The sequence below is a fragment of the Pseudophryne corroboree genome, chromosome 5 (assembly GCF_028390025.1).
Source record: "Pseudophryne corroboree isolate aPseCor3 chromosome 5, aPseCor3.hap2, whole genome shotgun sequence".
NCBI lineage: Eukaryota > Metazoa > Chordata > Amphibia > Anura > Myobatrachidae > Pseudophryne > Pseudophryne corroboree.
The window spans coordinates 146,748,985-146,774,238 of record NC_086448.1 but is presented as its reverse complement, the minus strand read 5'-3'; the positions used below and the strand labels follow the sequence as shown (position 1 = coordinate 146,774,238).

Here is a 25,254-nt window from a genome sequence, read left to right as displayed (position 1 = left end):
CCATATCAAGGAAGTGCTGGAGCATGATGTACATTTGTATGTGTTTTCACACTACCCCACGTCTCCATCCACTAACCAACTACAAGGCAGACACACAATCAATTAGTACTTTTACTAGTGAGGTTTATTTAGCCACAAAACAGTCAGAAATTTCAGTCACCACTGAGGGGGTCTATGCCGGACAACACACCTTCCACACTCAAACGTACGCAACTTACCACAAGGCACACAATGATGGCAGTCATGAAACAGCGTTATTGCATAATAGAATGACACGTTTTACTAACCCTGCCACTATCCAATGTACAGCTTGCCTGTTATAACTTTTAGCTTCACCTACAGTTCATACATAACCATAATTATACTTGTACTGCCAAGTATGCTTTAAGTGTAATTTTACAGCGGTCAGCATGATGGTGTCTGGGGTCTGGATTTAGCTTGTCGACATTTTGATCATCAAGATGCTAACTACATCCCTATAAGAGCAGCAGCTGCCTGTCATGGCCCAACACCGAGGACAACCATCGCGATCCCAGCTCAGCAGGGCTACTGAGAAATAGACTAGGAAATAATGCTGCTTACAGGTGTTAGCATAATTACCTTTTATAGTCTATACAATCCTCCCAACTGTCCCGATTTTAGTGGGACAGTCCCATTTTGCAGACAGCAGTGTCCAGCCATGGGGAGGGGAGTTAGGAGGCACAGGTGCTGTTATTCACCAGGAGAGAGAGACAGGGAACGTGGCCAGCAGCTCACAGAGCGCTGGGCATGTCACTACAGTGATGAAAACAGGGGTGTGACTCATGATCACAGCATTCCCACGAGGTCACATCCCTATCCGATAGACCACGCCCTCTAAATTACCCTAAGTCCCTCTTTACAATAGCACTACGTTAGGGGGTATGGTGTATGTACTTACTGCAGTTATGCTATGTATAAGCCAGGTATACACCTGGGAGACGGCCAATCGTCCTGATGGTCGGGCTGAATTCCCTTCGGGCCAGACCAGCGGTGACTGAATGTACATATATGAAGGATGGAACAACATATTGTTATGTTCTTCATTTGCACCGCATCAGGTCACTATTAATATCTTCCGTTGGCCCTGCAACAGGGCCAACCGGAAAAATACACGAACGACCGAGGAAGCGTGCAAATCACGGGTACATACATAGCGAGTAGATGGTTTATAGCACCGACATCGCTGTAGTGTGTACCTGGCCTAAGATAGTGTACAAAAACTAGTCCATACCATATCAGTAACTTAACGAACATTCATCAAGTTTTGAAAACGTAACATACGGAACCTTAAATGCAGATTCTAAACCAGAACAGTCTTTGAAAGCGAGGCATATCATTGTTGCAATCTGGGTCTCAAGATCCAATACTTTGGCCAAGAACTCTGTATAATCATGTTCAAACTCCTGTGAAAGGGCACAAGAAAGTTATGCAATTACAAAGTCATTCATTTCAAAAGGTACTGTATCATTTTAATAACATTGTCATGGGTTTGCAGATGTACTGTCAGTTACTCTGCCAAGTTCTAGTTTACGTCAAGAAGGAGAGGGTAATACGGGCCATACATCTACTGGGCTATTCTCCGATTCCCCTATGCCAATATGATCTGCATGATCTGTGCTTTGTCGGGGAATCTGTACAACACAGCATGATAAAAATCCCCAACTCGCCTATTCTGATCATTTTTGGGTCGGAATCTGCGAATCAAGGATTTCCAACATGTTGGATTTTGCCAGTGACCAGACCCAATCATCATAACTGCCCCAATTAATGGTAGATGTCTGGGGCCTATCAGAATAATACCCAAAAGTGTCCTAATAGAATAAATATTGCAACATAATACGTATTAACAACAGAGCAACATGTTCCAACCTGCCTCTACGACTGGTTTGTACGCAATGGGCAATTATCACACAACAGGGCCATTATCGGCAGACTGCGCATGTACGAAGGGGCAGCTGCGATCTTGCTCGCAATAAGGATTTTATGGAAAAGTGATTGACCGGAAGTGACCGTTTGGGAGGCTTAAAAGGAGTGTTAATAAGGAGTGGTTGGCAAAACGCTGACATGTCATGGCTGTTCTGGGGCGTGTATCTACCGTCAGCTGCGAGCGCATACGTGCTAAAACATAGCATCTGAGTCACTACTGTTGTGCAAAAAAAGAGAGTTGTCCCTACAAAGAAATAGGGAACAAAATAAGAATTTACTCACCGGTAATTCTATTTCTCGTAGTCCGTAGTGGATGCTGGGAACTCCGTAAGGACCATGGGGAATAGACAGACTCCGCAGGAGACTGGGCACTCTAAAGAAAAGATTAGGTACTATCTGGTGTGCACTGGCTCCTCCCTCTATGCCCCTCCTCCAGACCTCAGTTAGGGAAACTGTGCCCGGAAGAGCTGACATTACAAGGAAAGGAAATTTTGAATCCAGGGTAAGACTCATACCAGCCACACCAATCACACCGTACAACTTGTGATACCTTTACCCAGTTAACAGTATGAACAACAACTGAGCCTCACTCAACGGATGGCTCATAACAATAACCCTTAGTTAAGCAATAACTATATACACGTATTGCAGAAAGTCTGCACTTGGGACGGGCGCCCAGCATCCACTACGGACTACGAGAAATAAAATTACCGGTGAGTAAATTCTTATTTTCTCTGACGTCTTAGTGGATGCTGGGAACTCCGTAAGGACCATGGGGATTATACCAAAGCTCCCAAACGGGCGGGAGAGTGCGGATGACTCTGCAGCACCGAATGAGCAAACACAAGGTCCTCCTCAGACAGGGTATCAAACTTGTAGAACTTTGCAAATGTGTTTGAACCCGACCAAGTAGCCGCTCGGCAAAGCTGTAAAAGCAGAGACCCCTCGGGCAGCCGCTTAAGAAGAGCCCACCTTCCTTGTGGAATGGGCTTTTACTGATTTTGGATGCGGCAATCCAGCCGCAGAATGAGCCTGCTGAATCGTGCTACAGATCCAGCGAGCAATAGTTTGCTTTGAAGCAGGAGCACCCAGCTTGTTGGGTGCATGCAAGATAAACAGCGAGTCAGTCTTCCTGACTCCAGCCGTTCTGGAAACATATATTTTCAAAGCCCTGACTACGTCCAGCAACTTGGAGTCCTCCAAGTCCCGAGTAGCCGCAGGCACCACAATAGGTTGGTTCAAATGAAACGAGGACACCACCTTTGGGAGAAATTGGGGACGAGTCCTCAATTCTGCCCTGTCCATATGGAAGATCAGATATGGGCTTTTACATGACAAAGCTGCCAATTCCGACACACGCCTAGCCGATGATAAGGCCAACAGCATGACCACCTTCCACGTGAGATACTTCAGTTCCACGGTCTTAAGTGGCTCAAACCAGTGGGATTTCAGGAAATCCAACACAACGTTAAGATCCCAAGGTGCCACTGGTGGCACAAAAGGGGGCTGAATATGCAGCACTCCCTTAACAAATGTCTGAACCTCAGGCAGTGAAGCCAGTTCTTTTTGAAAGAAAATGGATAGGGCCGAAACCTGGACCTTTATGGACCCCAATTTTAGGCCCATAGTCACCCCTGACTGTAGGAAGTGCAGGAAACGACCCAGTTGGAATTCCTCTGTAGGGGCCTTCCTGGCCTCACACCAAGCAACATATTTTCGCCATATACGGTGATAATGCTTTGCTGTCACGTCTTTCCTAGCCTTTATCAGCGTAGGAATAACTTCATCCGGAAATACTTTTTCCGCTAGGATCCGGCGTTCAACCACCATGCCGTCAAACGCAGCCGCGGTAAGTCGTGGAACAGACAGGGCCCTTGTTGCAGCAGGTCCTGTCTGAGAGGCAGAGGCCATGGGTCCTCTGTGCGCATTTCTTGCAGTTCCGGGTACCAAGTCCTTCTTGGCCAGTCCGGAACAATGAGTATTGTTCTTATTCCTCTCTTTCTTACTATTCTCAGTACTTTTGGTATGAGAGGAAGAGGAGGAAACACATATACCGACTGGTACACCCACGGTGTCACTAGGGCGTCCACAGCTATCGCCTGAGGGTCCCTTGACCTGGCGCAATATCTTTTTAGCTTTTTGTTGAGGCGGGACGCCATCATGTCCACCTGTGGCAGTTCCCATCGGTTTGCAATCAGTTGGAAAACTTCTTGATGAAGTCCCCACTCTCCCGGGTGGAGGTCGTGTCTGCTGAGGAAGTCTGCTTCCCAGTTGTCCACTCCCGGAATGAACACTGCTGACAGTGCTTGCACGTTATTCTCCGCCCATCGAAGAATCTTTGTGGCTTCCGCCATTGCCATCCTGCTGCTTGTGCCGCCATGGCAGTTTACATGGGCGACCGCCGTGATGTTGTCTGACTGAATCAGCACTGACCGGTTTCGAAGCAGGGGCTCTGCTTGACTCAGGGCGTTGCAAATGGCCCTTAATTCCAGTATATTTATGTGTAGAGAAGTCTCCAGACTTGACCACAGCCCTTGGAAGTTTCTTCCCTGAGTGACTGTCCCCCATCCTCGGAGGCTTGCATCCGTGGTCATTAGGACCCAGTCCTGTATGCCGAACCTTCGGCCCTCGAGAAGGTGAGCACTCTGCAGCCACCACAGAAGAGACACCCTTGCCCTTGGGGACAGGGTGATCAGCCGATGCATCTGAAGATGCGATCCGGACCACTTGTCCAACAGATCCCACTGAAAGATCCTCGCATGGAACCTGCCGAAGGGAATGGCTTCGTATGAAGCCACCATCTTTCCCAGGACTCGCGTGCAGTGATGCACCGATACCTGTTTTGATTTCAGGATGTCCCTGACCAGAGATGCTAATTCCTGGGCCTTCTCCACCGGGAGAAACACCTTCTTCTGTTCTGTGTCCAGAATCATGCCCAGGAAAAGCAGACGCGTCGTAGGAATCAGCTGCGACTTTGGAACATTCAGAATCCAGCCGTGCTGTTGCAACACTTCCTGAGAGAGTGCTACGCTGATCAACAACTGCTCCCTGGACCTCGCCTTTATGAGGAGATCGTCCAAGTACGGGATAATTATAACTCCCTTCTGCCGAAGGAGTATCATCATTTCGGCCATTACCTTGGTAAATAATCTCGGTGCCGTGGACAGGCCAAACGGGAACGTCTGGAACTGGTAATGACAGTCCTGTACCACAAATCTGAGGTACTCCTGGTGAGGTGGGTAAATGGGGACATGCAAGTAAGCATCTTTGATGTCCAGCGACACCATAAAATCCCCCTCTTCCAGGCTTGCAATAACCGCTCTGAGCGATTCCATTTTGAACTTGAATTTCTTTATATAAGTGTTCAAGGACTTTAAATTCAGAATGGGTCTCACCGAACCGTCCGGTTTCGGTACCACAAACATTGTGGAATAGTAACCCCTTCCCTGTTGAAGGAGGGGGACCCTGACAATCACTTGCTGGAGGTACAGCTTGTGAATTGCCGCCAGCACTACCTCCCTTTCCATGGGGGAAGCTGGCAAGGCTGATTTGAGGTAATGGCGTGGGGCAGTCGCTTCGAATTCCAGCTTGTATCCCTGAGATACAATTTGTATAGCCCAGAGATCCACCTGTGAGCGAACCCACTGGCTGCTGAAGTTTCGGAGACGCGCCCCCACCGCACCTGGCTCCGCCTTTGGAGCCCCACCGTCATGCGGTGGACTTAGTGGAAGCAGGGGAGGACTTTTGTTCCTGGGAACTGACTGCATGGTGCAGCTTCTTACCTCTACACCCCTGCCTCTGGCAAGAAAGGATGCACCCCTGACCCTCTTGCCTTTTTGGGAACGAAAGGACTGCATTTGATAATACGGTGCTTTCTTAGGCTGTGAGGAAACCTGAGGCAAGAAAGTGGACTTTCCAGCTGTCGTTGTAGACACGAGGTCCGACAGACCGTCCCCAAACAATTCCTCACCCTTATAAGGCAAAACCTCCATGTGTTTTTTTAGAATCAGCATCTCCTGTCCATTGCCGAGTCCATAAGACCCTCCTGGCAGAAATGGACATAGCATTAATTCTAGAGCCCAGCAGGCAAATGTCCCTCTGAGCATCTCGCATATATAAGACGACGTCTTTGATATGGCCCAGGGTTAGCAAAACAGTATCTCTGTCGAGGGAATCTATGTCGTCTAACAGAGTATCTGTCCACGCTGCTACAGCACTACACATCCAGGCTGAAGCAATAGCAGGTCTCAGTAGAGTACCAGAGTGTGTATACACTGACTTCAGGATAGCTTCCTGCTTTCTATCTGCAGGCTCCTTTAGGGCGGCCGTATCCTGAGACGGCAGGGCCACCTTTTTAGATAAGCGTGTCAGCGCCTTGTCCACCCTAGGGGATGTTTCCCAACGTAACCTGTCCGTTGGCAGGAAAGGGTACGCCATCAGTAATCTCTTAGAAATCACTAATTTCTTATCAGGGGAACTCCACGCTTCTTCACACAATTCATTTAATTCATCAGATGGGGGAAAAGTCACTGGCTGCTTTTTCTCCCCAAACATATAAACCCTCTTGGTATTAACCGGGTTACTCTCAGAAATGTGTAATACATCTTTCATTGCAATAATCATGTATCGGATGGCCTTGGTCATTTTAGACTGTAAATGTGCCTCATCATCGTCGACACTGGAGTCGGACTTCGTGTCGACATCTGTGTCAACCATCTGAGATAGAGGGCGTTTATGAGCCCCTGACGGTTTCTGAGTCGCCTGGGCAGGCGCGGGCTGAGACCCCGGCTGTCCCAAGGCTGCAGCGTCATCAAACCTTTTATGTAAGGAGTTTACATTGTCATTTAAGACCTTCCACATATCCATCCAATCAGGTGTCGGCCCCGACGGGGGCGATACCAAACTTATCTGCCCTTGCTCCGCCTCCACGTAACCTTCCTCATCAAACATGTCGACACAGCCGTACCGACACACCGCACACACACACAGGGAATGCTCAGACTGAGGACAGGACCCCACAAAGTCCTTTGGGGAGACAGAGAGAGAGTATGCCAGCACACACCACAGCGCTATATAACACACGGATTTTCACTACTAATAAGTGATATACCCAATAGCTGCTTTTTTTGTATTCTTTGCGCCTAAATTTATGTGCCCCCCTCTCTTTTTAACCCGTCTTGTACCTGGATACTGCAGGGGAGAGCCTGGGGAGCTGCCTTCCAGCGGAGCTGTGAAGAAAAAATGGCGCTGGTGTGCTGAGGAAGAAGGCCCCGCCCCCTCAGTGGCGGGCTTCTGTCCCGCTTTCAGTGTAAAATAATGGCGGGGGTTTTTACATATATACAGTGCTAGACTGTATATATGTATTTTTATGCCAAAGGTACTTCAATTGCAGCCCAGGGCGTCCCCCCCCCCCCCCCCAGCGCCCTGCACCCTACAGTGACCGGAGTGTGTAAGTGTGCTGGGAGCAATGGCGCACAGCTGCGGTGCTGTGCGCTACCTTAATGAAGACAGGAGTCTTCAGCCGCCGATTTCGTCGTCTTCTAGTTTCTGTTCTTCTGGCTCTGCAAGGGGGACGGCGGCGCGGCTCCGGGAACGGACGATCGAGGACAGGTGCCTGTGTTCGAACCCTCTGGAGCTAATGGTGTCCAGTAGCCTAAGAAGCACAAGCTAGCTGCAAGCAGGTAGGTTTGCTTCTCTCCCCTTAGTCCCACGTAGCAGTGAGTCTGTTGCCAGCAGAAGCTCACTGAAGATAAAAAACCTAATAAATACTTTCTTTACTAGTAAGCTCTGGAGAGCCCACTAGGAGCACCCAGCTCTGGCCGGGCACAGATTCTAACTGAGGTCTGGAGGAGGGGCATAGAGGGAGGAGCCAGTGCACACCAGATAGTACCTAATCTTTTCTTTAGAGTGCCCAGTCTCCTGCGGAGCCCGTCTATTCCCCATGGTCCTTACGGAGTTCCCAGCATCCACTAGGACGTCAGAGAAAAGAAAAAAGCCTCTTTGTGGGGGCACTCTTTCAGAATTTTATATAATGTTTAAAAATACATTTTAATTCAATAAATTTAAAATTATGTGTATAGAAGAAGGGGAAAATGTACCTATTGGTACAACCCTATTGAGAAAAAACAATCATGATTCTGTGGTGAATACAATATAACATACTCCTCCAATATAACAATGTATCTAATAATGAACAGTTTGTAGCAGCCTCTATATCAAGTGATATGTCTGAGAGTACAGATAGAAATCCCTGTACTCTTGACACAGGATGCAATTTAATAGATTAATTGCCTTGAGCAATACTTATGGAGGGAAATTAATTAATTAGATGCTAGGTGAAAATTATAGACAAATAAAGTAGTTGTTAAGTAGGCAAAGGCATGGTACTTGTTATCCAGACCATTAGCTAAAACACCGCAATAAATCCAGGTTATATAAATATGACAGAGGTATCTTAATTGATATCTTCGTTAATCTAATTATAGATAAATAGTAATAATCAGTGTTGATAGCCACACAAGAAAACGACCTGTGTATGTAGATAGTCTGGCGCGTACATAGAATACAATACAATTGCTTAATGATCTAAGGATAAGTACCCAATTATTTCAACAAGTACCTGATAAGCAGGCTCAGCAGCAGTAATGGAGATTGATTTGTATACTTGCAGATTTCTATCAATAAGCTAGCATTAATATGGAGAGACAGTGATAGTACCCGTGCCGTTCGTCCGCTAACTTCTGCTGCCTTCCCATATGTGAAAATCGCCACAGTGAATGGGAGGTGAGTCAGCGGCCGGAACGGGTATGAAGAAAGAAAGTGGCGTTACTTGCTGTTGTCGGGAACAGGGAGGGGTGACCCTGGTAACAATTTGTCATTGCAGGGAAAACCCACTCCCGTCCCGCAATGAGTGCGCGCCGAAATACCTATAAGAGTGGTGTATAGTCCTCCTGATGTGCTGGGTTGCTGCCGTAGGTTTGATACATGTCCCTGGTTGCCTACGAGTCCGGGCCCGTGTGCGCTTCACGGGAATCCCGGAAAGGACGTCAAAGTGACGTCAGTATGAGACTGAAGCTGGACGTACGTTTCACCCTAGCCGGGCTTGTTCACCAAACCTACGGCAGCAACCCAGCACATCAGGAGGACTATACATCACTCTAATAGGTATTTCGGCGCGCACTCATTGCGGGACGGGAGTGGGTTTTCCCTGCAATGACAAATTGTTACCAGGGTCACCCCTCTCTGTTCCCGACAACAGCAAGTAACGCCACTTTCTTTCTTCATACCCGTTCCGGCCGCTGACTCTCTCACCTCCCATTCACTGTGGCGATTTTCACATATGGGAAGGCAGCAGAAGTTAGCGGACGAACGGCACGGGTACTATCACTGTCTCTCCATATTAATGCTAGTTTATTGATAGAAATCTGCAAGTATACAAATCAATCTCCATTACTGCTGCTGAGCCTGCTTATCAGGTACTTGTTGAAATAATTGGGTACTTATCCTTAGATCATTAAGCAATTGTATTGTATTCTATGTACGTGCCAGACTATCTACATACACAGGTCGTTTTCTTGTGTGGCTATCAACACTGATTATTACTATTTATCTATAATTAGATTAACGAAGATATCAATTAAGATACCTCTGTCATGTTTATATAACCTGAATTTATTGCGGTGTTTTAGCTAATGGTCTGGATAACAAGTACCATGCCTTTGCCTACTTAACAACTACTTTATTTGTCTATACTTTTCACCTAGCATCTAATTAATTAATTTCCCTCCATAAGTATTGCTCAAGGCAATTAATCTATTAAATTGCATCCTGTGTCAAGAGTACAGGGATTTCTATCTGTACTCTCAGACATATCACTTGATATAGAGGCTGCTACAAACTGTTCAATTTTAGATACATTGTTATATTGGAGGAGTATGTTATATTGGATTCACCACAGAATCATGATTGTTCTTTCTCAATAGGGTTGTACCAATAGGTACATTTTTCCCTTCTTCTATACACATAATTTTAAATTTATTGAATTAAAATGTATTTTTAAACATTATATAAAATTTTGAAAGAGTGCCCCCACAAAGAGGCTTTTTTCTTTTGTTCCCTATTTCTTTGTAGGGACAACTCTCTTTCTTTTTTTGCAACTATATTAACACCTCTGGGGTGCACCACCAACGTATATACAATTCTTCTAACCATATGATGCCTATGATTATCTGAAACTGTTGGTTTATTGTTATTATTCAAAATTATTCCTTGCGGTGCAGGCAGACTCAATCTCTTGCTTCACTACTGTTGTGTCCAGTCTGCGTAGCCATAGACCAACCCTCAGCCCTGATGTTCCTCGTTTTTGCATATAGGCTGTGAATGTGTAAGCAATTGCAAATGAGATTGTGATGGCGTCGGTGGGAGGCTATTTACATTACTGGGCGGCAGCTTCACTTGCTAACATTAGGAGTTCCGTAGCCTAGAGAATCACAATTACAATTGCATTTGTGTACAAACATGAATTAGGCATTGAGATCACACATTGTAGTGTGACGTGTAAAGATATACTGATAAACCAAAGCCTACTAGCTATGTGACAATGGTAAAAACTCGTTACTTGTTTTCCTATTTAACCTTCTACACAGCATAAGAAGAACAAGCAGCATCAGACAGCTCTTTCTTAAAATGGAGTTGTCACAGAAGAAATTATAAGCCCCATTTACCATTCTAGTTATTATTTATTTTTTTTACTTGTTTTTTAAAGAAAACCTTTTATTGTACAGTCTATAGTAAAACAATAAGGGCTGTCAACAGTAACAACAAAACGGCAAACATCTTATATCGTGTGAGATAGATTAGGCGTGCAATGCTTAGGGAATAGGTCAGGGGAGCAGAGGACCCATACTAGTTCTTTGGTGAGGGCTAGCTCTTGGGACCTTCATCATTTGATCAATTCAGTCAGATACCAGTACTTCTCCTTCAGTCAGGACCAACGCTGCTTTGCACTAAATATGAATGTGCACTGGAGGAAGGAAAGAACCCAAGTCATTGACTGAAATGATTGAACTGCCATATGTTCTACCAATGAAGAGCCAAGTGTTATTTCATACAACTCCATAGGATCCGTACCTCTGCAGTATACCAACAGATTTGCAGTAGCAGACCACTAGAAGTTCCCACTAATTGGAGGAATCTGGACCCCAATGAATAAAGTCCATGATATGGACCAAGTGGAGGATCTCTGATTTAACATGTATCTAAAAACATTATTCAGAGAGGTCTGAAAACCAGAATGGCAAAAGACGTTGTGTTGTTATGTGAAAAGCTCTGCAAACATGTACAAAGAAGGCATGTCATTGATATTGTTGAGAAAGGAAAATGTGATTGATAAATGTAATTTAGTGCCTTTGAGCATGGTGTTCCAAATGGCAAGAAAAAAATATCATTATATAGAAAAAAACAACACCCAAGTATTCCAGATGATGATTTCCCCAAACTGTACTGTGAATGGGGTGAGTTTTAAAAACAAATATTAAATTAAACTGCCCGAAAAGAGCCCAAAAGGGGTTGGGGACGGGGAAGAGGGCTATTGTTAAGTAGTCAAAGCTTCACTGGGTGAAGCAGATTGGGATGTATCCTTGGATTGGATTATTTTCTCCAATATATTTTTTTTGTTTGTTTGTGTGTACAATAGGTTGTCACTGTAAGCATGTTCTACAAAGCAGAAGACAACAATAGGGTTATAATTGTGAAAAAACAGTTGGCATCAAACATTAACTTGCATAAAACAGTGATCAGATTAGGAAGACAATACCATATTGGTGTAATCCGTAGGATCTAGCGTGCTCTCTTGGAACACTTTGCACTTCTCGACAAAGTCTTCATAAAGATGTATGATCTGTTCAGTCAGTATGTTCCCCTTACCTCCTCCAAACTCTAGTTTTTCTAGTTTTTGAAACTCTAGAATTGTTTTCAAAATGTCCTAAAATGACCAACAATATATCTACATATTAGCATCATATATCAATATGCAATTCAGTAATTACTATAATCTGCATAAACCATCTAATACATAAGACATTTATGAAAACTGTTGCGAAGGAAGTTGGCATTAGCAATATCAAATTATAAAACTACTGTTAATATACTTTGAGAAGATTATACTGTACTTTGACATTTGCTTCAGGCTACTGATATATTTGCACAATTATGGGGAAGTGAATAAGTAACTATTGAAAAAAAATTCCTTCAAAGTGAAATATTTCTAAAAAGCGGATTGTGAGCACTTTATATAAACTACTAATTTCATGAGATTAGAGAATAAATAGACAAACATAACAATACAGAAAATGTTACCTTTCATCAAATAATAAAGACGATACAAAAAGTGTGTATGGGACTTTGGCCCCGATTTATCAAGCGATGGAGAGTGATAAATTGCACGGTGATAAAGTACCAACCAATCAGCTCCTTACTGTCATTTGTCAAACACAGCCTGTAACATGGCAGTTAAGAACTGGTTGGTTGGTACTTTATCACCGTGCAATTTATCACTCTTCAAGGCTTGATAAATCTAGGACTTTATCATTTGTTACTTTAAAGCATCATACACACGAGACGATTTTTTTAAACTATGTGGATGATAACGACATATCGTTATGATAATCGTCCAAAATGTACGACCCAACATCATTAACAAAACGCGCTCCCGCGGGTTGTTAACGATATTGCCTATCGTCCGTACATGCAGGTCAATCTGACGATATCGTCAGAAACTGCATGTTCGGGGTTGTGGCAGGATGATGTCACTGAACGATATCGTTAGCGATATCAATCAGTGTGTATGCACTGCTTAAGCCAGCAATGTAATATCTACCAATCTATCTAATTAATGAATTAATTAAACATAATTGTTTTGGTCACTGGTTGTGTGAAATGGTAATAATTATTTTTATTAGACGTAATTAAAATAATTAGAGTATTACTTTAAGTAGAATATATTTCTTATATAACAGAGCAAATTGTGTTTTCCATTCATTTGCAAGTCAAAGTATATATCAACATATGTTTAATGCTTACAACTGAATAGGACACAATAACAAGAATGAAATACCTCGATCTTTATTAAGCGCTCAAGAAATCTGTCATATCTGGCAAATACTAGTTGAGAGCGAAAATCCCAAGGTTTGAATGCATTGCTATCCGGGTAATATGACCCCAGATTGCTTCTGTGACTCTGAAACGAGAGCTTGAAGCTCCTGAAGACATTCACTGCAATCTGTACGTGTTCCAGTGCTTCCTCCGTTTCCTCTTTGAAAAGATCTTCCGGTGAAAGGTACAATTTTACCTAGAATTTAATGAGCAATCATGAGATTTCGTGCTAGGAAAGGAACATAAAGGTCACAGTCTGCCAATTAATAATAATGTATAGTTAAATAAAACACGATCACAACAAAACAGATGCATTAACCCAGGCTAACAATACATCATATTACTCATTGCAGGTCATATCCAAAACCATTACAATCATACTTGTATGACCTTATTGCTATATGAATAATTAATACCTCTCATCTACAGTGTGTAGTAAAACTAGTATTTGAGAACAGTCCCTCAGATAAGTACATAACAGAAAAAAGGGGTGTAAACAAAGTTAACCAAGGAAGTGGTGTTCAACCATATATATATATAATTTACTAGCTGGAGTACCGGGCGTTGCCCGTGATTTTAAGAATGTCTGTTTACAAAAATAAATGTAAATATTAAACACACACAGTATAAATAACATTGCAGATAGCTGAATACCCGTGCTTTGCTACAGGATGAGGATGGTAAATTAAAATGATAGTTGTTCGTTAATTTACGTTGGTTGGAGATCCAGTATATAGGCATCTCTTGCTTCCCTGACGCACTTTGTGTAGTGGCCGGACCCCTTTTTGGTCTCCCAAAGGACCCTACTCTTCCCACTATACAACTCTCAGTCTGTGGCTTCCTGCTGCCTCCATTCCCCTCCTTACACCCTAGGGGTGTGTTACACTCTGGGAACAAACACTGTGGGGGTAAGTCATATGTGTAGCAAGTTTGGTGCAAATTGCTCCAATCAATCCAGAGTTATGCGGTCTGCTGAAAAACTCTGTGCTACTGCCTCACCCCTAGGGGTGTCTTACTCCCACAGGGTTTGTTCCCAACTTGTAAGTTATATGTGTACCAAGTTCGTTGTAAATTGGTCCAGGCATTCTGGAGTTATGCTGTCTCCTGAAATACTCTGTGCTTCTGTCCCACCCCTAGGGGTGTCTAACCCCCACAGAGTTTGTTCCCAGATTGTAAGTCAGATGTGTACCAAGTTTGGTGTAAATTGCTCCAGGCCTTCCACAGTTATGCTGTCTGCTGACATACTCTGTGCTGCTGTCACACCCCTAGGGGTGCCTTGCCCCCACACTGTTCGTTTCCTGATTGTAAGGCATGTGTGTACCAATTTCTGAGTACATTGCTCCAGCAATTCCGGAGTTATGCTGTCTCCTGATATACTCTGTGCTGCTGTCTGCCCCCCTAGGGGTGCTAGGGATTTCTAATTGTTTTAGTTGCCTCCACCGTATTTTAATACGCTCGTATGTAAAATGTCACAATCTTCGCTTGTAAACTGGATTTGTATAGAAAGACAGAAGGACAGATTTTCGCTTTTATAAAGTAGACTAGCTGGAGTACCCGGCGTTGCCCGGGATTTTAAGAATGTATTTTTACAAAAATAAATGTAAATATTAAATACACAGTATAAATAACATTGTAGATAGCTGAATACCCGTGCCTCACTACAACATGAGGATGGTAAATTTTAATGATAGTTGTTAGTTAATTTATGTTGGTTGGAGATCTAGTATATAGGCATATCTTGCTTCCCGGACACACTTTGTGTAGTGGCCAGACCCATTTTTGGTTCCCCAAGGGACCCTGCTCTTCCCACTATACAACTCCCAGTCTGTGTCTTCCTGCTGCCTCCATTCCCCTCCTCACATCAAGTCACTGCCCCTGTGAAATTATCGTTTTTTATAGTTTCTTATATAGCACAGCACATTATGTATCTCCTGATATACTCTGTGCTGCTGGGGGACCGTGCTACTTCCACTATATAACTCTCAGTGTGTGGGTTTGTGCTACCTCCATTCCCCTCCTTACATCATGTCACTGCCCCTGTCACATGCAGCCCTGTCATCACTGACATATCATGCATGTCCTGATATAGTCTGTGCTGCTGGCCCACCTCTAGGGGTGCTAGTGGTGTGTTACCCCCAAAGTGTTTGTTCCCAGAGTGTAAGTCATATGTGTAGCAAGTTTGGTGTAAATTGCTTTAGGCATTCCAGAGTTATGTTGTCTGCTGAAAAACTCTGTGCTGGTGCCTCACCCGTAGGGGTGCTAGTGGTGTGTTACCTTCACAGTGTTTGTTTCCAGATTGCAAATCCAGGCATTCGGGAGTTATGCTTTGTCCTGAAATACTCTGTGCTGCTGTCTCACCGCTAGGGGTGTCTAACCCCCACAGAGTTTGTTCCCAGATTGTAAGTCAGATGTGTACCAAGTTTGGTGTATATTGTTCCAGCCCTTCCACTGTTATGCTGTCTGCTGATATACTCTGTGCTGCTGTCTGACCCCTAGGGGTGCCAGTGGTGTGTTACCCCCACAGTGTTTGTTCTCAGAGTGTAAGTCATATGTGTACCAAGTTTGTTGTAAATTGCTGCAGGCATTCCAAAGTTATGCTGTCTGCTGAAATACTCAGTGCTGCTGCCTCACCCCTAGGGGTGTCTTCCCCCGCAGTGTTTGTTGCCAGATTGTAAGGCATATGTGTATCAATTTTTGAGTACATTGCTCCAGCAATTCCGGAGTTATGCTGTCTCCTGATATACTCTGTTCTGCTGTCTCTCCCCCCCCCCCCCCCCCCTAGGGGTGCTAGGGATTTCAACATTTTTTAGTTGCCTCCGCTGTGTTTTAATACGCTTGTATGTAAAATTTCACGATCCTCGCTTGTAAAACTGTGGTTTTGTATTGAAAGACAGAAGGACACATTTTCACTTTTATATAGTAGATTAATGCACAAGTCATATATTAAAAAAGCATATGGCTGTATCACAATTAAGAAAACAACAAATTAAAAATAATAGTATGAATACATTAATAGAAAATATATAATGGTGTTGGTGATAAAATATTAAGGGACAGATCTGACAATGAGTGATATTGTGATATTCTTGTTATCACTTGTTACGAACGATAAATGGTGCTCCAGCCAATTAGATCCTGTCATGTCTTTAAAAAATATGTCAGGAGCTGATTGCCTGGTGCACCATTTATCATTCGTAATTTCGTAAATCAGTGATAACAAGATATCACTCGTTGTTAAATCTGACCCAATATATGTTAATTCACAGTTTTGAGCCTTATAAATATAAACTAATGTTCAGTATCAGTCTTCGATTAGACAAACATAAATTATAAACAACATCCACACTTATTGTAGTTTGCTTAATAAATCCAAGGAATCGCAGCTGTTAGTAAAGGCTCCAAGCTGGTAAAAAATACTAGTATATCCGGTTAGTAAGTTATTCCATATCCAATTGTTAAATTTGTCCATATTCTGTCTCTGTGTTATATGTATGATACTGGTGGTACTTATTGTAATGATCCACACTATATAAGTATGCCAGTCTTGCTCCCAAATATATGGGGCCGACAAAGTCCTCTTACCCTCCCAGCTGCTAGTATTCCTAATATGCTGCTGATTTGGAGTACCAAGTGTCACACTGCAGGTTCTTAGACCTTCCTAACTCACCCAGCATTGCCTGAGGTCAGCTGATACTATTACAGCCAGTTACAGAAAGGTTGGTTCTATATTGGAGTGGGAGAAGGGACCTTCTGACGTACCTAGGGGAGGAGACCCGTCACCAGGGGGAGGAGCTGCGGCAGAACAAGGTACCCGAAAAGTACCCTCGCGGGCTCGCTTCGCTCGCCACGCTTCGGGCACGGTGGCTCGCTCCGCTCGCCACCTAATTACTAAAGGTAATAGTTGGTGGTGTGGATACTAGACCAACTGTACCGCTGGCGTAGCTCCTCCCCCTTGTGTCGTGGCTCCTCCCCCTGACGGAGAAGGTCCCTTAGGCCACTTGGATCTAGCCTCTACCGTTACAGAAACTCAATTCTCACATGGCTCTATTATTCAATCCTAGTACAGTGAGCCCTATATAAACCATTTCCAGACACCTGTGCTTTGCCAGTTCAACTTCAAACATCGCCCAGATGCCACCCAATAATTGTCGACATAACATACCGAAACCATACAAATGATATAGAGATGAGTATGTAAACCTTGCTGTATTAAAAGCTACAAGCATAACATTTGGAAACCTTCTGTCACACCAGACAGTTGGCCTGTGTTTTTGCATTTTCAATACATATTTAGGGGGAGATTCAAATGTTTGAAAAGTCAGTTGGGTGTCTGTTTTTTCCTATCTAATAGACGGGGGAAAAACAGACTCCCAACTGACTTTTCAAACATTTGAATCTCCCCCTTAGAGTAAGAAAAGCAAATGTATCACCTATGACACGTGGTGTTGTACGGTCTGTTGCTCACAAAGCGATTGTACATGATGGATAGGAAGTGGTCAGAGATGATATTTGCTGAATAAGAGCAAAAAAGCTATTGTGATGCATGGAGAATCTCATGTGGTAGTAAATAGAATTTCTGAAGCTTCCTACAAAATTAGCCATAACTTCAACCATACATCACCAACCAACATTTTATATGGCAGAAGGATTCTATTATAAATATATATATTTTCTCCTTTACATTACAGCCTTTTCTCTGATTCCATAGTGCAGGGGTGGGGAACCTCGGCCCGCGAAGCCGTTTGGTCCGGCCCACCAGCTTGTGTCAGTGAGACACGCTGCCGCTCAGTCCGGCGGCAGCGTGTCTCAGCTGTCAGAACAGGGAGGAGAGCGTGGCTGTCGGGTGGGAGCGGCGGCGTGTAGTACTTCAAACCAGCCGCCGGTCCGTGAGCCAATCAGAGCTCGCGGACCGGCAGCCAATCAGGAGCCGCGGCTGCCGGTCCGCGAGTTCTAACTGGCTCTCGAACCGGCGGCTGGTTTGAAGTACTACACGCCGCCGCTTCCACCCGACAGCCGTGCTCTCCTCCGTGTCCCACGGTAAGCAGCACGGAGGAGAGGGGAGGGCATCTGTATACCTGGCACTGTGGGGGCATTTGTATACCTGGCACTGTGGGGGCATCTGTATAACTGGCACTGTGAGGGGCATCTGTATACCTGGCACTGTGGGGGCATCTGTATACCTGGCACTGTGGGGGCATCTGTATACCTGGCACTGTGGGGGCATCTGTATACCTGGCACTGTGGGGGGCATTTGTATACCTGGCACTGTGGGGGGCATCTGTATACCTGGCACTGTGGGGGCATCTGTATAACTGGCACTGTGGGGGCATCTGTATACCTGGCACTGTGGGGGCATCTGTATACCTGGCACTGTGGAGGGCATTTGTATACCTGGCACCGTGGGGGCATCTGTATACCTGGCACTGTGAGGGGCATTTGTATACCTGGCACTGTGGGGGCATCTGTATAACTGTCACTGTGAGGGGCATTTGTATACCTGGCACTGTGGGGGCATCTGTATACCTGGCACTGTGGGGGCATCTGTATACCTGGCACTGTGGGGGGCATTTGTATACCTGGCACTGTGGGGGCATCTGTATACCTGGCACTGTGGGGGGCATTTGTATACCTGGCACTGTGGGGGGCATTTGTATACCTGGCACTGTGGGGGCATCTGTATAACTGGCACTGTGAGGGGCATTTGTATACCTGGCACTGTGGGGGCATCTGTATACCTGGCACTGTGGGGGCATCTGTATACCTGGCACTGTGGGGACATCTGTATACCTGGCACTGTGGGGGCATCTGTATACCTGGCACTGTGAGGGGCATTTGTATACCTGGCACTGTGAGGGGCATTTGTATACCTAGCACTGTGGGGGCATTTGTATACCTGGCACTGTGGGGGCATTTGTATACCTGTCACTGTGGGGGCAATTGTGGATCTGGCACCGCACTATTGGGGGCATATGTGTATCACGTCCCATTTTAACTGGCCACATCCATTTTTTGGGTGCGCGTGCCTCCGGCGCGCACACACAGTACCTCTAAGGTGCAGACCTACTGGGGGGCAGGGTAATTTTTTAAGTTGAGAATTTTTGTATGGCCCCCAAAGGATTTTATAAATATCCAAATGGCCCTCGGTAGAAAAAAGGTTCCCCACCCCTGCCATAGTGGAACACTGTACCAAGGAACAAAGCCTTCTTTAGGATGTTGCCACTTTATATAATTTGTAACTTTTTATATGCCATGCCCATCCTGGGGTGTATATTATTAGAGCTACACTAAATGGTCGACAGGATCAAAAGATTGACATGGGATAGGTAGACAGTGGATAAGGTCTCCAGGGTCAAAAGATTGAGTATCAGAAAGACGACATGGAAATGGTCGACACAAAAAAGGTAGACAGTTTTTTGTTTTTGGGGGGGGGGGGGGGGTAGAGGGGGTTTGTCACTTTTCCACCACTAACAAGCCCCGTTAGTGCACCGCATCCCATCACATGGCTGGGTTACTATTCCCAATCATCCTCCACGTGGATGGTAAAGTATGAAAAAGTTGAAAACCAAAACTTGCGTCGACCAGTGTCATGTCGACCTTTTGACCCTGTCGACGTTATACAGGGCGGCCACTTGTGGCCGACCTATTCAGTGTAGATCTATAGACCGGATACCCCTTTCCTTCAGGGAATGCTACTAATCAGTTCACACATTAAACAGACTAGATTGAAGAGAGACTAGATTGAAGAGCTTCATCCCTGAAAATTAGACACATTCTGATTTAACGTACAGTAAGTATAAAAATCCCAATGGTCCATGAGGACTTTCCAAATCTCCCCTTCGGGTGGGTAAGTACACAGAGTTGCAGTGAGTAACTCCTTACGCCTAGAACTAGTGTCCTTAGCGGTACAGACATTGAACATGTACAATTGTGCAAAGGTATGCGCTGAAGACCATGTGGCTGTCTGACACTTCTACTCAGCCAAAGCTCAGTGCTCGCCGCATATATGGTGATCACCGATCTGGTAGAATATTCTTCCACAGTGTAAGGAACAGGTTTCCCTGACCCAATACAATACTAAACAAACCAATAAAAAACTTGTTTTGAAGCAAGCCCCTATCTTTTGTAGAGAAACAAAGATCATCAGTTTTCCTAAATTCTAGTGTCACTTTGACGTATGTCTTCAGATGGATTATGCAGGGATCACAATATGGTAATTGATAAACAACAAATTACCCATTAACCTTACCACAAATACAAAAAAAGTATTTCAGAATGGTGACATTTATTTGCAAACAATACATACCTTAGTAGATATAAGTATTTTCTTTTGTTTAAACATACATTTTAACTGACTCTCCCCTGGAAACATATTAACTGGGTGGCCAGTGCAGATCTGCAGATCTTATTCCGCGCCGTAACACTGGCTTGTGTGTCTGGGGTCCCAAGCTTTAGTACTTTTATTTTATTAATTCCCAGTTTCAGTCCACCCACAGTATACAGTGCTCCTTCTACTGAGTAAGCACTGAGAGCGGCCACTGATAACTACTGTAGTAGACAAGGCATGCCGCACGTATGGCGTCATAGTTGGCACCCGAGAGCTTGAGCAGCGATCCCACTACAGTAGTCGTTTGGTCACTATGCAAACAGTTTACTACCTGAAGGTTTGTTGTGCTTCCCTTAAGAGTTATTGACACTGCTTGGGCTGGCTGCAATATATACTAGAATAGAGTATGACAAGAATTAGGCAAACATTTATGAAATTATCCTTGCATTATTGGCTTCTAAAGCCTACCTCAATGCCCATGTTAAGTACTGTTTATGTATTTATATAATAGTCATTTTTATCAGCTGTTCTATTATAAATTATGACCTTTTAAAAATCCCTCCGGAGTGCAAACAAAAATGGTCCATCTTTTAAGAATAACGCTTTTCAGCTAGCCATATGATGGCGGAGAGGAAATTAGGTGAATGCTACAGTGCAGTGGGGCTTCCAAAGCTTATCTCTTTACTACATTGTAGGCCATGCGACTGTGGTTGCCATGGTTGTCCAGAATCAGAAGTCATTAAATAATTGAAGAAATTAGTAAAACAAGTAAAGTCAATAAACACAAACATTCTTCTCATAGTCTGCTACAGTGGCTTATGTTACAAAAAACACCTTATTTTGTTGCCATGGGATTGCAGCTTTTAAATTGTCCAAAACTTCAATATTTCCAACAAAACCAGATGTTAAAAGGTGGTTTAAACAAAACAAAATGAAAAATAAACTGATTTTTACCACAAAATACATTCTATATTTAACATAACACTTATTTTGGGTTGCGGTCGTTAGGTTGATATGCATTAGGGCGACATGCATTGGGTCGACCACTAAAGGTCGACGTGCACTAGGTCGACAGGGTGTCTAGGCCGACAGGTTCACTCGGTCGTCATGTGCAAGGTCGACCGGTCAAAAGGTCGACATGAGTCTTTCACAATTTTTTCATTTTTTGACCTTTTTCATACTTTACCGTTCCCATTAGTAGTCCACGTGGATCGTAATCTGTGTCGAGCTCAGAAAGGCACCTTGCCTGAGGTGCGAGGGGACGCGGTGCACTAATTGGGGTTCCCCGTCACTGTACGAAGAAAACAACACCAAAAACAGTAAAAAAAACCATGTTGACCTTTTGACCTTGCACATGTCGACCTAACGACCCTGTCAACCTAGTGCATGTCGACCTTTAGTGGTTGACCCAATGCATGTCGATCTAATGTGTGTCGACCCAACGACCCATACCCCTTATTTTAAATGCATCGACCTAGCCAAGGTTTTTAAATATATTATATATACATATTTAGAGTAGACAGTACCTGATCAATGAGCAAGTTGCAGAACTCTTGCAGTAGAACAATGATCCGTGCAGGAGTGTTATAAAATGAGGAGTGACTCCAGATCAGGCAAATCGTGTGGAACAGTGGAGGAATTAAAACATGAACCTGGGGGAAATCTGTTTCCTCTAATTGCCTTATCAGTGGTCCTAGTGTTCTCAGATGGAGGTCTATATCTTCAGCTTCAACAAGTGCTTAACAAAACAAACAAACAAACAAACATACATTAATGACATTTATGCATGGAATACTACAATTCGTCATTTATGTGAGTAAACTACTAGCAGATACAGCATATTCAAGATTGTTTGAGCAGTTTCTTTCCATTTGCTTTATCACATTTTTCAGTTGGAAAATAATGACCTCACTGCAAGTTATTTTTATAATATAGATCATACCTGGGCAGACGATGCTTATTGGGTGCCTAGATTAAGAGGTGGCAAAAAGTACACATGCATAGTCTACCTGCCATGCAACTCAGCTGTTTTCTCGCCAGGCCTGATGGAGGGAAGGGCATGTAAGGCAAGGTATAAGAGTTTGGAGTTTTTAATTAAAGTAAATCCGATCCACAGCAGCAATGAGCAATATGTGCAATAAAAAATCTGTATTGTATCCTCTGACCCAGGTGAGGAATGAAGATACTCGGATATTCTAGTTCCATACTAGGTTGTATTAAAATATTGGTTTATAAAAAATCACCCTGATATAGCTCCTTTGCAAAAATGGCCTATCATCGTTTACCTTACATTCATTTTCTGTTAAAAAGTTTGCCCATTACAGTAGAGAGATTGTTTGTTTCCATTTTATACTCTTTGATAATAAGATGATCTGCTAACGGTCTGATAACAGCATTAAAGCTTCCAATTTCTCTGTCACCAGTATAGGTTAAAGATTATCAAAGTGTAATGATAAACATATTCTAAGCTTGTGAGTAGGGCCTTCCTACCTCTATGGGGTATATTCAATTGAACTTTTTTAGGTTGGAAGGGGTTCCGACCTATTCAATCTAACCCCAAATTATTCGACAAGTCGAGGAATTCTACTTGTTGAAAAGCACGTGGATTGGCGGAATAGCTGCCAATCCGCGTGCATGTGTCGAAAACGGGGCCATAACCGAATGGTTTTGGCCCCCTTTTCGACCATCTCAATTCGATTTTAAAAAAAGTCAAAGTGAGATGCGGGAGCAGAGATGGGGAGAGCCGCGGGCAGACAGGGAGATCAGCGCCGGAGGATGTATCACAGCCACCGGCTCCAGCAAGCGAGACCTCGCTTGCTGGAGCCGGGTGGACGCTGCCGTGAGCGGCGGCTGTGATGCGGGGACGGGGAGATGCAGAGACGAGGGGGGAGGGGGGAAGAGCCGCAGGCAGACAGGGGAGAGCAGCTCTGCTCTCCCTATCTGCCTGCGGCTCTCCCCCGTCTCAGCTCCCGCGTCTCAATTCGACTTTCTTTAAAGTCGAATTGAGAATGTATTGAATAGCCCAGGTCGGATTCATTCCGGCAAATGAATGTTGGAATGGATCAGACTTCAATTGAATATACTGGTATGTCTGTCTGTTTTTGCCCAGTTTGTTTTATTACTGCTGTTCTAATTGTAAAGCGCAATGGAATATGCTGCGCTATATAAGAAACTGTTAGTAAATAAATAATAAATAAGAACATAGCTATTTAAGCTAATAAATGCTGTCCGTCTGCCGCAGTCCATTATAAAGACTAGTAACATAGAGGGGTGTATAAAACCCAAAATAAGTGATTCTCCAAGCTATAATGTAATACGAGCAAGCCAGGCTTCATGCTTACTTCCAGAGTCCACCAAGGTTCGCAAAAATCCTTAAAATGTTTTCTACCAGGACATTGATTCCTATTATTATAAAGTAAATTAGCCATAGAGAGTATTAAAAGAAATCCTTAAAAGTACCATGCATGGAGACTTGACAGTGTTTGACAGGACATGGCACCGGCCATCTGGCTCCATACCTGGACTCCACAGGAATTTTACGTAGGGATTTCAGAGATCTGCGCGTTTCAAGGCTTTTTTGCTAAGTTTCAAGTAGACAAAAAGACCTGTCATAAAACTCAAGCACAATGACCGGAAAGGAAGCACCCTGTGGTGCTGAAGTGGGAACGTGTGTGGTATGTAAATAATGGTGGAGTGCCAAAATCACAAAAACACTTCCAACAAAAGAAACATACAAGACTTTCAAGGTCTCCAAAGTACTTAATCCAGATGGGAGCTCATTATTAAATGCCTATATCCCAGGGCACACATAGTCGGAAATGACTGAAGAAAAGATTTTGTCCCTTTCATTTCAAAGACATATTTTTATTTTCTTGATGGGCTTTAATTGGGTAATAACCTTCCCATAATTTCCTTCACAGAACGATGATTATCGTATCTATCACACTAATGGTAAGCTCAATTAAAGAATCAATATATGAAAAATATAAAACTTATTTATTGTACACATGCTGGATTCTTTGCAGTTGCTGACAACCTGACAATCTAGTAAAGGGGTAAACAACTTTTTGCTATCAGTGTGCCAGTTCTACTCTATCTCTGCCTCATACCCCTCCACATGTCCCTTAGATGCCATCAGACGCCCACACTTGCTTTGTATTTGTCATCAGACCCCTCCTCATGTCCCTTAGATGCTATCAGACCCCTCCACATGCCTCTTATATGCCACCAGACCCATCCATATGCCCTTTAAATCTCGTCAGACCCCTTCTCATACTTTATCACTATGAAATGTATCACATTTCAAGGTTTAGTACATCTTCCCCTCTATCTTAATCTCTTTATTTCACAATTCCCCTTCGCACATTGCTGGCAGTGGATTTCTCTTCTCCTTTTTCACCCTCACACCGCAGCTTGCACTTCCAGCCATATCCAGTGAGACATGGTGGGTTCCAGATGTAAATTATGTCCCGTATAGTATACACTGCCGGGACTTGTAGTACTTCCCATCTTCTTTGGTGCGACTGCAACACTCATTACTGGTAGGCCTAACCCAGCCCCAGAGCAGCACCAGTGGCTACTACTAATGTTGACATGGCGCACCTCTCAAATGGTTGCGAGGTTCCGCCACACCCCGTTCTGAACTTTATGGTAAGGTGGGATCAAAAATTAATTTCTTCATGTGTGGTATAGTGAGCGTGTTCCCACGCACACTGAACCTCTGCCACACAGAGTTGGGAATAATTATGATCTGGTTGTGGTGAAGCGGATGCGGTCTCCTCCCTCTCCCCCTGTGTGTGAGGTCCATAGGCAATCCCCCTGTCGGTAACTGC

The 25,254-nt window shown here is 44.0% G+C and overlaps 1 protein-coding gene across 2 annotated transcripts in view; it reads right to left on the bottom strand.

The window, feature by feature from the left end:
• Positions 1 to 25,254, bottom strand: part of DNAH11 (dynein axonemal heavy chain 11) — a 561,376-nt gene that overhangs the window by 398,959 nt on the left and 137,163 nt on the right. For both annotated transcript variants that reach the window (XM_063921780.1, XM_063921778.1), the window contains 4 exons: positions 21,949 to 22,160; positions 13,061 to 13,294; positions 11,762 to 11,929; positions 1,308 to 1,424 (listed from right to left, as the gene is read on the bottom strand). In XM_063921780.1, coding sequence (XP_063777850.1) covers positions 1,308 to 1,424; positions 11,762 to 11,929; positions 13,061 to 13,294; positions 21,949 to 22,160 — 731 coding nt within the window. The remainder of the gene's footprint in view (positions 1 to 1,307; positions 1,425 to 11,761; positions 11,930 to 13,060; positions 13,295 to 21,948; positions 22,161 to 25,254) is intronic.